Here is a 13,155-nt window from a genome sequence, read left to right on the forward strand (position 1 = left end):
TGAAAATGCCAAATGGTCACCTAATTCGTAAACATGTAGATGCCGTAAATTTGTCATATGAGTGAATGCATTGGAATGTAAGAATGAACATTAGGAATTGATAAGCAATTTCCCAATATCCTCACGCGCAACACACGCTGGCTGACGAATCAGGGGATCTAGTATCACCGGAAATACCCGAAGCCATGGGGACTGCAGCAGGAGGACTTTCTCACGTCTTACCAAGAGGAGAATCCGTAACTTGGCAATGTTGGCCGAAATACGAGGGCCAGTACGTGATGATAACAAGGGAAGTCTATCCTAGTCCCTACAGAACGTGGGAAAGCAGAGGTTACGAAAAGGAGTGAGCAGAGAGCTCGACTCCCTACTCTAAGGGATTCAGTCGTCAGTAGGCAGACAACTTACACGGAACTCGTTAGTCACTCCGTCTCCTCATACTTAGACACTTTAATGGTCCGCTACATTCAAGTAACCATCAAAGACAGTAGAGATTCAGAATCAGTACCGGTCAGTGAAGTGCAACACGAATTGGAATCACCTCAGTTATTACACGGATCCGCAATATTCGAAGTGAACTTAGGGTACGATCTGAATTTCGTTAGAAACAGTGCCGTTGATCCGGGAGTAGCCCTTTTTGACGTGGGTGCCGTGCGAATAGAAACAGCGGCGGGGTCGGTACGATCACTTGCGAGAATACTAATATATTCTCCTGACGAGAATATACTGACGACAGCGAGTGCACCGGTAGAAGGGGGCTGTGTCGATGTCCAACGATAAGGTTGACACGGATTAATATTATTATTACCGCCAATCGAGGGCTATTAAAATCAAGCCCAACCTCTGCTGCTCGTCTCGGGAGTTATTACGAAATCTCATGGTACGCCGCGTGGGAGTGAAAAATCGGGAAAACCGGGCGGAAGCTGTAGCCAGTGGTAAAGTGAAGCATTGTGATCATCATATCGGAGGACCCGTGGAACCAAGGGACCCTTTAACTCAATCAAAGGGGATCGAACAAGGAAACGCGATCGGTGGCTCCACAGAAAGCTCCTATATAGCAACACGCTATAAGGAAAGACCTGTGGCGATAGCGAAGCCAATAGTGGCTGACCGACTGTACGTGCATCCGGGCCCTTCGACATCCGTTGAACCAGCTACCATCGACCAAGAAATCGCGGTTGTAACTCTGGAGTAAGATTTGGAAATACCCGGCAGGAATACTAGAAACTTGATGGAAATCTGGATAATAGTGCTTTTGATCCTTGTGACTCCGGGGGAGGGGAGATTGAACGACCAGAATTCGCATCAGAACATTGCGATGAAGGATCTTCCCGGATTATATTATGAAAGGGTGACTCCGCTACGACTACAACATGTAGATTGGAGAGTAAGCGTCTTTATAGAAGTGGAAAAATTCAAAAATGACTTTCCGGAAATAGGTAAGCAATTGGACAATGCACTGGACGCCTGTCAGCAGGTAAACTCGCTAGATACTTGCCGCGAATTCCTGCAACATGACCTTCTCAGGGATCAATTACAGATTGCCAAAACAACAGTGAGGGAGTTGGGGCATGCAGCGGTCGCACATGAACTTCCACTAACCATAGACCGCGAGCCCTTACGTACCATGAGGAAGCATTCAGTACCTCTTGGAATAATTGGATCGATCAGTAAATCGTTATTCGGGACAATGAACCAAGAAGATGCGGAATATATTCACTCCCAGATAGACCGACTGTTTGCGGATGAAACATATTTAACACAGCTGATAGGGAGACAGATGCACATCACCGCATCACGGTTGCAACAACTCTATGAGGATCACGTAAGCGAGTCCCGAAGAGTGGATAAATTGTACGACGGAATAGATGGGCTTTGGAAACAGCTACAAACCTTGGACAAAGTGAATGCAAAGATCAAATTTGATCAAAGGCAAAACCGCTGAATTAGTAAGATTTGCCCCTACCTGTCCACCTACTTTCAGCAGAAAGTAGGATGGAGCAGGGAAGGCAAATTAGTCTCCAGATACACATCAGAGCGCATAGTTCGGGCTGGAATAGCTCCTCAAAAAATTGCATCGCGCGGCGGCTATCATTCTCACAGGAGTTCCGCGTACTGTTATCCATCGTCGTTTGTAAGTCGATTAAGACGTATCGAGCCCTACGAGTTGCACGCGTAGCGTATCAGTCAATGTGAGTTTAGATAATAGTATTCTGATTTTTGCCACGAACAATATTGTCGTGTAGTTTAAGTGATCACCAAAGTGAAAGATCTCGAGTCGTGTGAAGAAGAATTGCCAACACCAAGGCAGCGTGGGCGTCTAACGTTGCACGTCGAATGAACGTATGAGAGTGAGTACGCAAGAGTGAGTGTGGACACGGCATTACGAGATCATTGTAACCTATCTGTAAGACCATCTGGCACTTTCATTATTTTCTATTTTAATAACTATCACTTAAGCAAAATTGGGTTGTAACAATATATTTGAATCATTACATTGGGATCACTGCATCTTTGATTTAAATAGACCATACACCAATTCCTCCACCTAACGGCAATCCAAGGGACCGGGCCTGTATAGGACGGCAGTCAAGAACTTACCCAGAACAAAAATAGATATAAACTTCCACGCGTCGCGTGGGAGATTAACTTTGTTAGACGTGTGATAACGCCCTGCACGTCACAATTTTACCAGTTGCGTACGATTCGCGTAGTGAGAAGTAGTGTTTCCATGATCGTGAAAGATCTTTAACGTGAATTCGAAAAAATGGCAAATTTACCACCCACGACATCAAGTAGTGTTGCCCAGTTAGAGTCTATTAAACTCGCATGTATACTCCACACGCTTGTACATCTTTGTACACACGTACACACACTCGCACACAGTCGCACATACTCGCATACAATTGCACACTCTCGCAAATATTTGCAGACTTTAGTGAGATTGAAAGTTGACCGATGATTAAAAACTTGTTAACTGTAGTTGTAGTGGCAATAGGCAATTTCCCTTCAAACCGTTCACCATTGCTGCTGGAAAATCAATCGTTATTTGAGCTCGAAATAAATAATTAATGAAAAATCAATCTTTATTTGACACGAAATGAATAAGTAATGAAAAAGCAATCGTTATTTGAGATCAAAATAAATAATGAATGAAAAATCAATCTTTATTTGATACGAAATAAATAACGAATGGAAAATCAATCGTTATTTGAGATCAAAATAAATAATGAATGAAAAATCAATCTTTATTTGATACGAAATAAATAACGAATGGAAAATCAATCGTTATTTGAGATCAAAATAAATAATGAATGAAAAATCAATCTTTATTTGATACGAAATAAATAACGAATGGAAAATCAATCGTTATTTGAGATCAAAATAAATAATGAATGAAAAATCAATCTTCATTTGATAATAAATAAGTAACGAATGGGAAATCAATCGATATTTCAGTTCGACATAAATAATGAATGAAAAGTCAATCATTATTTTTGTTTTAAATCAAATTATGCCCAACCCTGATCAGGACTGTTCCCGTAAGCTACAAAGCACAATCGAGTGGCTGGATGAACACAGAAATATTCTTGGATTGGTACGATTTATGAAAAGAATTTTTTTGTTATTGATATTCATCTTAGATTTAGGATTTTGTAATGACACTTAAAAAACAGTTCATCAATCTGTCATGTGCTATTGCTGTTCCATGGACTGTTTTTCTACCACAGGTACACAAACGAGTTCATCCCTCTGGTCAAGGCGGAGAAAATGAAAACAAACGATCTTGGCAAAGTGTTATTACTTTTAGATAATCCATCCTGTCGCATCCCACACAGCACAGAAATATTTTATCAACATTACGAAAAGTTTCCCTTGAAATAATGCAATATTACGGAAATATAGTGAAAGATGTTTAAAATATTTCTGGAATGTTGCAGGAACCTTGCAATGTCCGCTCAGCACGTTGCAATCATAATATTGCGATAATATTGCCGGTCAATATTTCGAAAATATCAATGCATAATATTAATAAAATATAACTCAGATAGCACCTGCGTATTGCTAAAATGTATTGCAATATTTCTTGAATATTGCTGTAATCTTACACCGTTCACTCTGCTGCAAAATATTGCAGTATAAATGTCGTATTTATGATACGACATGTAAATGATAACAATGATGCATTAAGCGGCTGAGAATAAATTCCAATGCCAGCAATGTATCATGGGTTTCTTTGGGCAGGTTGCCTATACCTCCTTAAATATTACCTCGGTTGTATTTTTAAATACTCTATAGAAATGCAATAATTTCACATGTAATTTTTACATGCAGGATACAAAAGTATATATCGACGGCGAAGACGGAAACCCCAAAATCGACCGATTAATTATTTACCCGGTCCTACGTTTTTTCATGCGAGTTGCCTTGGCCACCTAGTAGCGCGGCAGCGAACTAGTGTTCGCTCGGATACTCCGTGTCTGGTTAGGGACTATTGTCACAGAGTATACCGAAATTTCTAGTCGGTTATGAATTTATCGATACCATGTAGATGAACTATTTCTATTCAAGTATTATAATATTCAGTCCTGAATGAAGTATTATAATATTTAGTCCTGAATGTATGATTGCATTACGGTTGATTGAAAATTCTTCAACCTCTTATTACCCACACAGCACAGAAATATTTTGTCAACATTGCCAAAAGTTTCCCTTGAAATAATGCAATATTACCGGAAATATATTGAAAATTGTTTAAATATTTCTGGAATGTTGCAGGAACCTTGCAATGTCCGCTCAGTACGTTGCAATGATAATATTGCTATAATATTGCCGGTCAATATTTTGGAAATATCAATGTATAATATTAATAAAATATAACTCAGATAGATAACTGAGAATAAATTCCAATGCCAGCAATGTATCGTGGGTTTCTTTGGGCAGGTTGCCTATACCTCCTTAAATATTACCTCGGTTATATTTTTAAATATTCTATAGAAATGCAATAATTTCACATGTAATTTTTACATGCAGGATACAAAAGTATATATCGACGGCGAAGACGGAAACCGCAAAATCGACGGATTCATTATTTACCCGGTCCTACGTTTTTTCATGCGAGTTGCCTTGGCCACCTAGCGGCTTCTATAGAAATGCAATAATTTCACATGTAATTTTTACATTCAGAATACAAAAGTATATATCGACGGCGAAGACGAAAACCGAATAATAGACGGATTAATTATTTACCCGGTCCTACATTTTTTCATGCGAGTTGCCTTGGCCACCTAGCAGCGCGGCAGCGAACTAGTGTTCGCTCGGATACTCCGTGTCTGGTTAGGGACTCTTGTCACAGAGTATACCGAAATTTCTAGTCGGTTATGAATTTATCGATACCATGTAGATGAACTATTTCTATTCAAGTATTATAATATTTAGTCCTGAATGTATGATTGCATTACGGTTGATTGAAAATTCTTCAACCTCTTATTAATAATCAGAGTCGAATATGTTATATTCGCTAAACGCATAATAAAATTAATGCTTGATTACAATTTTACAAAACAATGTACATTAATACTCATTTGCGTTACCTATATTCTAAATATTATATGCATCTATGTAGTAAGTTTCATCTTTTGTGTTGTAAATTTCTTAACTTTTTTAACAGTGTATAACTCAGACAGAACTTGCATATTGTTGAAATGTATTTCAATATTACTGTAATATTTCTTGAATATTCCCGAATACTTGCAATGCGCTCGTAAACACGGAAAGGACGTTGCAAACAAAATATAATATTGCTAATATGAAGATCAAACCGAGTCTATATCGCGTTCTCATGGAGCATGCCATATCCTGTCTGCTATCAATGATGTTTCCGTATGGTATGAAAAACACGAAATGTGTACACTCGAAAATCAGACAGTTCTGGCAAAGATACGGAATATCGCCGAAGAAGAAAGAAATATAAAAGTATAAAAAAAACTAAACGACGGAAAACGAAAAACTTTTCTATTACAGATTCATTGTTCCTATCTTATTATAACTTTGTTTGAAATATTCAGATATTATGTATGCTTCGTTATATAGTGTGATATTCTTCTGTTCGCCTTAAAAACACTATAATCAATAAAGAGTTTTTGAATATATTTTGAGAATTGCTTATTTATATTTCAGCATTACGAGTCTTGCAAAATATTGTAGTAACCGTTTCAATTATGTTAACCTGTCAAAAAGAAATAGAAGCTATGTAAATAAAAAAATTAGCTGAATACCGAAATAAAAATCAATTGAAGGGATGCCACGACCATACGATACGTTACTGTCCACAAGCGCGCGAGTGGCTTTACGCATTGTAGGGGCGGAGCTTAGGGAACCTCGATTATGTGGACTTCCGGTCTCGACTTGTCCATAAAATCGAGGTCGTACTGTATGTATGTATTGCAACGTTATTCCCCAAAAACAAAATCTCGTTACGAAATTAGATAGAATATAGACAATATTTGGGAAGTAGGGAACCGTACACAAAACGCCGTATAATTCTCTCTCAATAATGTTCGATATCCGTAAGAGCCGATACGCAATAAACTAAATTTTGTTGGGCGCCAGGTGGTCTCCGGGGAGAACACCACGAGTGCAGGTCACTCGAGATTTTGCATATCCTTAGTAGGACGCGGGAAAACACGGAACAAAGCGGAGGAAAAGGAAGCAGGTAAGGCAACACCGTCAAGGGAAGAAAGTAGGAAAGAGGGGAACGGCGACTCCGCCAAGAGAGAAAAGAAGGATCGAGAAACGGCGACTCCGCCAAGATAGGGAAGAGAGAGATAGGTAAACGGCGACTCCGCCAAGAACGTAAAAGGACAGATTCACAAACGGCGACACCGCTAAGAGAAAAGAGAAAGCAATAAGAAAAGGAAGAAAAAAACGAAGCGAGAGAGAGAGAGAATCAAGCGGTCGACGAGATCTCCAAAAAATATACCCGGTTCAGAGGCTAGTTCACCTGGGAGAGCGTCGTGGCGTTCAAGAGACTAGGCGGGAGAAGGAATAGGTATCAGATAAAGAGAATAGGTAAAAGAAAGATAGCAGAGAAAAATAAGTAAGTTTAACGCACTGAAGCTATATTTAAAAAAAGCAAGAAAGCGACATACAAGCCATTCAGCAAACTACAGCATTTTTAAAGCAGAAAAAATAAAATCAATTTCGAAGCGATACGGAAAACGGGTTGATAGAATTCTATACAAGAAAGTGAGATTCACTAAGGTGCGAAAGCGAAACAAGATAACAAAATCCTTTTAGAGTAATTTTACAAAGCGATAGGCTCTTGAGAGATTCTATATAAACTAAAAATCTTAAAACGAAACGCGGAATTAGCGAGGGACGATGGCCCTGTTGACGTTACGATACAGCAGCAGGACGAATCCGCGCCGATGCAAAAGGTACTAGGCGATATCTCAATAAATAGGAGAATACTGAATAATCGCGAGAAGAAATATTGTAAATTCGAATCAGTACGCGAATAAGAAATAAATTCACTCGCGAAATATTTTGGCAATTGGAAAGAGTCAGAAAATGTGAGATATGAATATGGCGATTAACACACAGATATAATATACACGCAAATAAATTATCACAGGCAGTACAATTAATATAAAATAGTCAAAAGAAATGGCAAGATCCAATAAAATTATCACAAGAATAGTTTTAATCAGCAAAAATAAATTATTACTAGGTATGTACGCCACTGATAGGCAGTGCGTCCTTTATTCTCGAATCAGGCGATTACTCACAAGAAGAAGGTGACTCTACGTTCGACCAACAGCGTAAGGTATCGAAAAATATTATAATAAGACGGTAATTAAGGGTTTCCAAAAGTTGAAATATTAATTGATTGAAGAGGAGGATGCCATTCCTGATAACGAAAGCGAAAAATAAGTGAACGATATATGGCAGAGAAAAGAAATATTCAGAGTCAAAATTCAATATAATAAAGCGACATATGTATAACGCCGGAAAAGATAGAAAAGCCAAAAAGATATTCAATTAAAACGACAAGACAAGCTCAACGGGGAAACGGCTAAGCCGGAGACACCGGGACCATATGTGTTTCCACGTGGTCGAGAAGATAATCGGCAACTTAGAAACTATTCGACAATTCCAAAACATCAAGCTTACAGCAAAGCGAAATTAATTACAATACATTTGATATAAAAGATAACTCTACGATAAGAAAAGAAAAGCTAAATAAAATAAACGGTATCCGGCACTATCGTTCTTTTACTTAGAGGGACTGGAATGACATTCAGTCCCGGTAAGCGAGAAAATTGCCGTCGAGACAAAGAGCCTAGACGGTTATGATTTCAGATAATATTCATAACAAATCTCCTAAATAACGGTATCGGAAGGTTCTCACCAAAGATATAGAAGATACGAGATCGACAAAATGAGCTCTCAGACTTCCTTCCTTCAATTACTTTATCCTCGACGATAGCAAGGTCGGATAAGGCAAGCCCAGAGACTTCCTTCCTTCAATTCTAGCGCAAGATCACTTGGGAATCGGCTACTCTTTGTTCACTGTTACTATTATGTGTCGCAACCACTAGCTGAGATGCTCCACACGTAAGTGAACGAACCGGAATTCGTCGCTAGAGGAAGAGCCCTAGGGGCCCCCCTCCTTAAATTATTAATTCCTAATTCGCACGGTAGAGTGATAGCAAAATATAATAATACGAAATAGGTAAATCTAACGCTTGACGGTAGCCAGAGACGAAGCATTAGGCGGCTAAAGTCCGAAGATAGGCGGAGAGGGCCGAGCTGAGTGCAAGTGTCCTTAGTGCGGCCGATCGTGAGTCCTCGGTGCGAGCAGCAGAATCCAGCGAAGAGTGGGCCCCGGTTTTTTCTCCGGGGGCCACTGATAACAGGAGCGCCAAGAAACGTTCGGCGACTGGGCGGCACGATAGAGGATTATCCTTTCCTCCTATCGGCGGCACGAGTGACGAAGGCTCTTTTTGGCGGCCCGTATGGACAGCCGGCAGAAGTATTGGAGGGATCCCATCCCGGGTCTCCCTGGCTCCACGGAAGTCCTCCGGAACAAACAGCAGTTTGGTCCAGCCTCTGTCGGTCGCTCGTCCGGTAACTCAGGAATTATCGTTGGCGGTCCGCTTCGTGCTCGTGTTGTAGACGTAGATTTGCCCAGGACGGTAGAAAAGGTAAGCAAGTGCGAATACGAAAGTTCCAAAAAAATAAAATAAAAATGAAAAGCAGAAAAGAGGAACCGAAATAAGTAGGAAGGACGATAGGCGGAAACAGAGTGCATAAACGATAAACAAGACAAGCAAAGCCGTCTTTGGAATGTCGGGTGATAGACGTTTGGAGAATCATTGCAGGTGGATTTTGTCTTTTCCCTACTCCTGGCAATCTTTGTGACTGAATTTCCGAAATTCACATCACAGTATGTATGTACACTGCGGGCATTAATGTCGTCCTTGGGTGGAGCTACTAGGAAGCGTGAGTGGGGTGGCCGGCAGCGGGACACTCTTATACGCGCTAGGCTACCGCTGGCAACGAGTGAGACGCTCTTATACGCAGTGCAGGCTATCTCTGGGACTCCACTAACTGCGAGTGAGAGGGTCTTATGCGGACACATGTTGAAATTCTGTGAGACACTTTTATACGGGACGCCTGGACTTGGGATATAAATGGTGTCCCGAGCGAGGGGAATAGGCTACCCCGTCTACACATCGGCATGGCTTGCTCGCCACCAGTCGCCACTGCCGGCCGCCTCACTCACGCTTCCTACAGCTCCACCCAAGAACGGCATTAATGTCCCGCAGTGTACTTCTTAATTCTTTTTTCTAGGATAAATGAGGGATAGCTCAAGTCCGAGACCCTATGTGGTCCCAGGCAATTTCGACACCTAAAAAGATTAGAGGTACAATCTCTCGCACAATGATCCTCGGAACACCTGGAACATCTGGTGGAGCCCGTACACAGCGCAGCTATGTGGCTAAATCTTTAAAAATTAAAATACCTATGTACTGGCGGAATGAATGGAACGATTGGACAATCGTAGGACCAGCAGCTGATCGATTCTGGTAGCGAATCTCCCAAAAAAAATAATTTTAATAAGGGGAAGCGGGGCTTTCATCTTTTCTTTATCTTTGTCAGTGCTTCCTTTATAGGAAAAAAGCCTATCCATGTAAATTACTTTGGGATTGTCCACGTTTGAATTAAGAGCCAGTGCCAACGAGGCTGAGTAGTTCCGGGTCGACATCCCTAATTAACCTGGTACGCGTTACCCTCTACTCAAGAATGAAGGAAATCCAATTTGGATCGATGTCCTGAATTGTCGAGAGCCGGTTATTAGCCTCGTCCCTGTATGCTAAGGTGATTTTGACCGTAGCCTTACTGGGACTTGCAATCTTACTCAAGTACTCAAACTTACGAAGTCTGGAGCCCAATGTAATCACACGATATCTCACGGTATTCTTAGACCTACCTTTGTGTCACAGAAGAATGACAAATGGAGGAACGCAAGAAGCAGGAAAATTTTTCTGATAAGGTGTGTCCAATGGATCAACCAGTCCACTATGAAATATTTTACTGGGAGAGAGAGAGAGTATCCCGAATCATCGAGATCCAGATGCCTCTTGCCTCTGCAGTGTGGACCGTAATCGGGCGAGGTCCGAGCTACTAATACCGCCTCTTGATCCAAGAAAGAAATAAAGCCGACATCTATTTGTGAACGGATACCTTCAAGAGGTCGCAGCAGGTCATCGTTTGCTCTATCCCAGGATAATGGATTTGCATTAGTGGCCATACGAGAACAAACGCGCAAGTTATAGTATTTTTTCCGTCCGAGGACCAAGATGAAAGATTTCCGTTTGGACAAATGGTATCCCCGGTAGCGTTTCGCACCTCCCGAACAACTTAGCAGGGATCGGCCTAGATGGAGAACAATAATATTCTTACACAGGACATTTAGACGAAGGATATAAAAAAGATCTTTGTTACAGGTAAAATAAGGAAGTTTGCACGCGCACACAAGGAACTCAAGACCAAGAAGAAGATTACCCTGATTTGAATTGGTTCTGGTGGCATCCTGCGTATATAAAGAATGTTCATTCTTCTATCTGGTGGTTGCAGACTGGTCCTTCACACTTTCTGTGAGCGGCCAGAAAAGAGAAAAAAGAGCGATCCAACGCTCCCAATACAGTTCCCGAAAGTATTCACTGTGTAATTAACTTACATCTTCCACTATACATCACTACCCTATGCTTAATAGTTAATATATTTATTACGAAATTGAAAATTAATTGTAAAAACAGTTGGAAAGTAACTTGGAAGGAAAAATATCCAAAAAGCGGGAAAAATAGCAAAACGGTTCAAATAGATTGTAGAAACTAAACGAAGTCGAAGAGAGAGACCGAACTTCCAGGGAACGGCTGAGGGGATTCAAACTCTGGGAAAGCGCTAGCTTCCACGCACTTGAGACAGGGGTAAATTTCAAATTAAAGATGGCTGTAGAATGTATACCGGGATCGGTAGAGACTATAAAAACACTCAACAATGAACTTTCATAGATGTCGAACATTTTTTGTATTCCCGGTCACCATGAGTTGGTGGAGGATTTTCATCTCAAATTTCATTTCAGCAACCCCCCCCAAAAATATAGGGATACGCAGTTTCGTTCAAATTGTAGTAGTAGAAATTAGTTTTTTTTTTCATAGGACATGAAAACATGTCCGTAATACTCAAGGGTAGGAAGCAAAAATATTTCCAACTTTTAAGCGAAATAATTTATATTTATGAATTATATCTAATGGAAAAAAGTACGAGTTTCATTGCGCACCAATAATGAGTTTATTAAACGCAAGTAAATACTCCATTCGTATATCATTAAATGAATCGAAAGATGTAGAATTGAGTACAAATCAAGAAATTCATAGATCTCGTACATTGTATAACGTACGGAAAAAGTTCACCAAAATTTACGAGCAAATCTTTGCAATAACCAGATGATGCATTTTTCAGTAGAGGATTATTAGCACTTAGTAGAAATTCCATTGAAAGCTGTTCAATGACTATTAGTGGCTCTCTCCCTTTTTGCCTACTACCCTTTTGAATTCTCCCATGTTTGTTGTGGATATTGGAGAACCAATAATCGTTAAATGATCGATCCGTGTAGTTTCACTATTACTTTGATTGTCTTTTACAAAAATCTGAAGATTTTGAACATTCTGGAATTTCACATAGCGTAGTGGAATTGGATTTCCTTCTTCGAGATCCTTTCTAGAGACACTGCGGAACCAACAAAACTAAGTTAGGTGCCAAAAATCTTATAAATCAAATTATTACAACACAAGTTCAACTTAATATAGCTTACGTGATATCTTGTATACTGGTATTCGATCCAGCCATATCAAAATCAATAGTTCTTGGCTGATTAATGAAGAGTTTTAATGTCTTTGGTCCCTTATCCACAGGCGCCTTAATTTTCAAAGAATGAACCTTCACAGCTTGCATAAAAGTGATTGACATGATCAACTGTTCATCACAATCACTCTCTAAATATCCATCTTCAGATGTCAAGCAATGAGCAAAGAAGTGCTCGTCAGATTCGTTGAGGCATTCACATTGAGCTTTCATTATGAATGTGCTGAGATCCATCTGTAAGTATAAAATAATTAAACATTGAAAAACTTAAATGTACTGCAATTTGTATCTTGTATAATTTCACATGTGTTGTTAACATTCAAGTTTTAATATTTATAATGCATTATTAATAATCGGCAGCAATTGTAAAATAGCTAATGGCTACAAGTTGTAGGATTAGGATTAAGAGACTGCTTTGTAAGATGTCAATTCAATCTGTAGTTTATTTATATACATAATAATTATCCTAAACTTGTAAATTACAAACACAGTAAGCATTTACTGTGCCAGAGAAATGTTGACAAAATTCATTTGAAATTTATTAACAACACAATTTGTCTACTTATTCTTAATAAATGATCAGTGAATATCAGTGTCAAAATGTATTGCTTAATGTAAAGAAGCAAAAAGAGGAAAAGATCCAAATATAAATATGATAATAATCCTGAAATATTAATATTAACCCAATCAGTGTAGCGCTTTTTTCCCACCAGTTAAGTGTAC

General features: G+C 39.7%; 1 protein-coding gene across 1 annotated transcript in view; it reads right to left on the reverse strand.

Moving 5' to 3' along the window:
* Positions 1-11,840: 11,840 nt before the first annotated feature.
* The window catches only part of LOC107271872 (thioredoxin-like protein 1), a gene marked incomplete at its 5' end in the record, with an annotated part of 2,548 nt that continues 1,233 nt past the window's right edge, over positions 11,841-13,155 (reverse strand). Inside the window, 2 exon segments of the mRNA XM_015748393.1 lie at positions 11,841-12,297; positions 12,383-12,666. Coding sequence (XP_015603879.1) covers positions 12,084-12,297; positions 12,383-12,666 — 498 coding nt within the window.

This window comes from Cephus cinctus, unplaced genomic scaffold (genome assembly GCF_000341935.2).
Source record: "Cephus cinctus unplaced genomic scaffold, Ccin1 Ccin1_scaffold1046, whole genome shotgun sequence".
NCBI classification, from domain to species: domain Eukaryota; kingdom Metazoa; phylum Arthropoda; class Insecta; order Hymenoptera; family Cephidae; genus Cephus; species Cephus cinctus.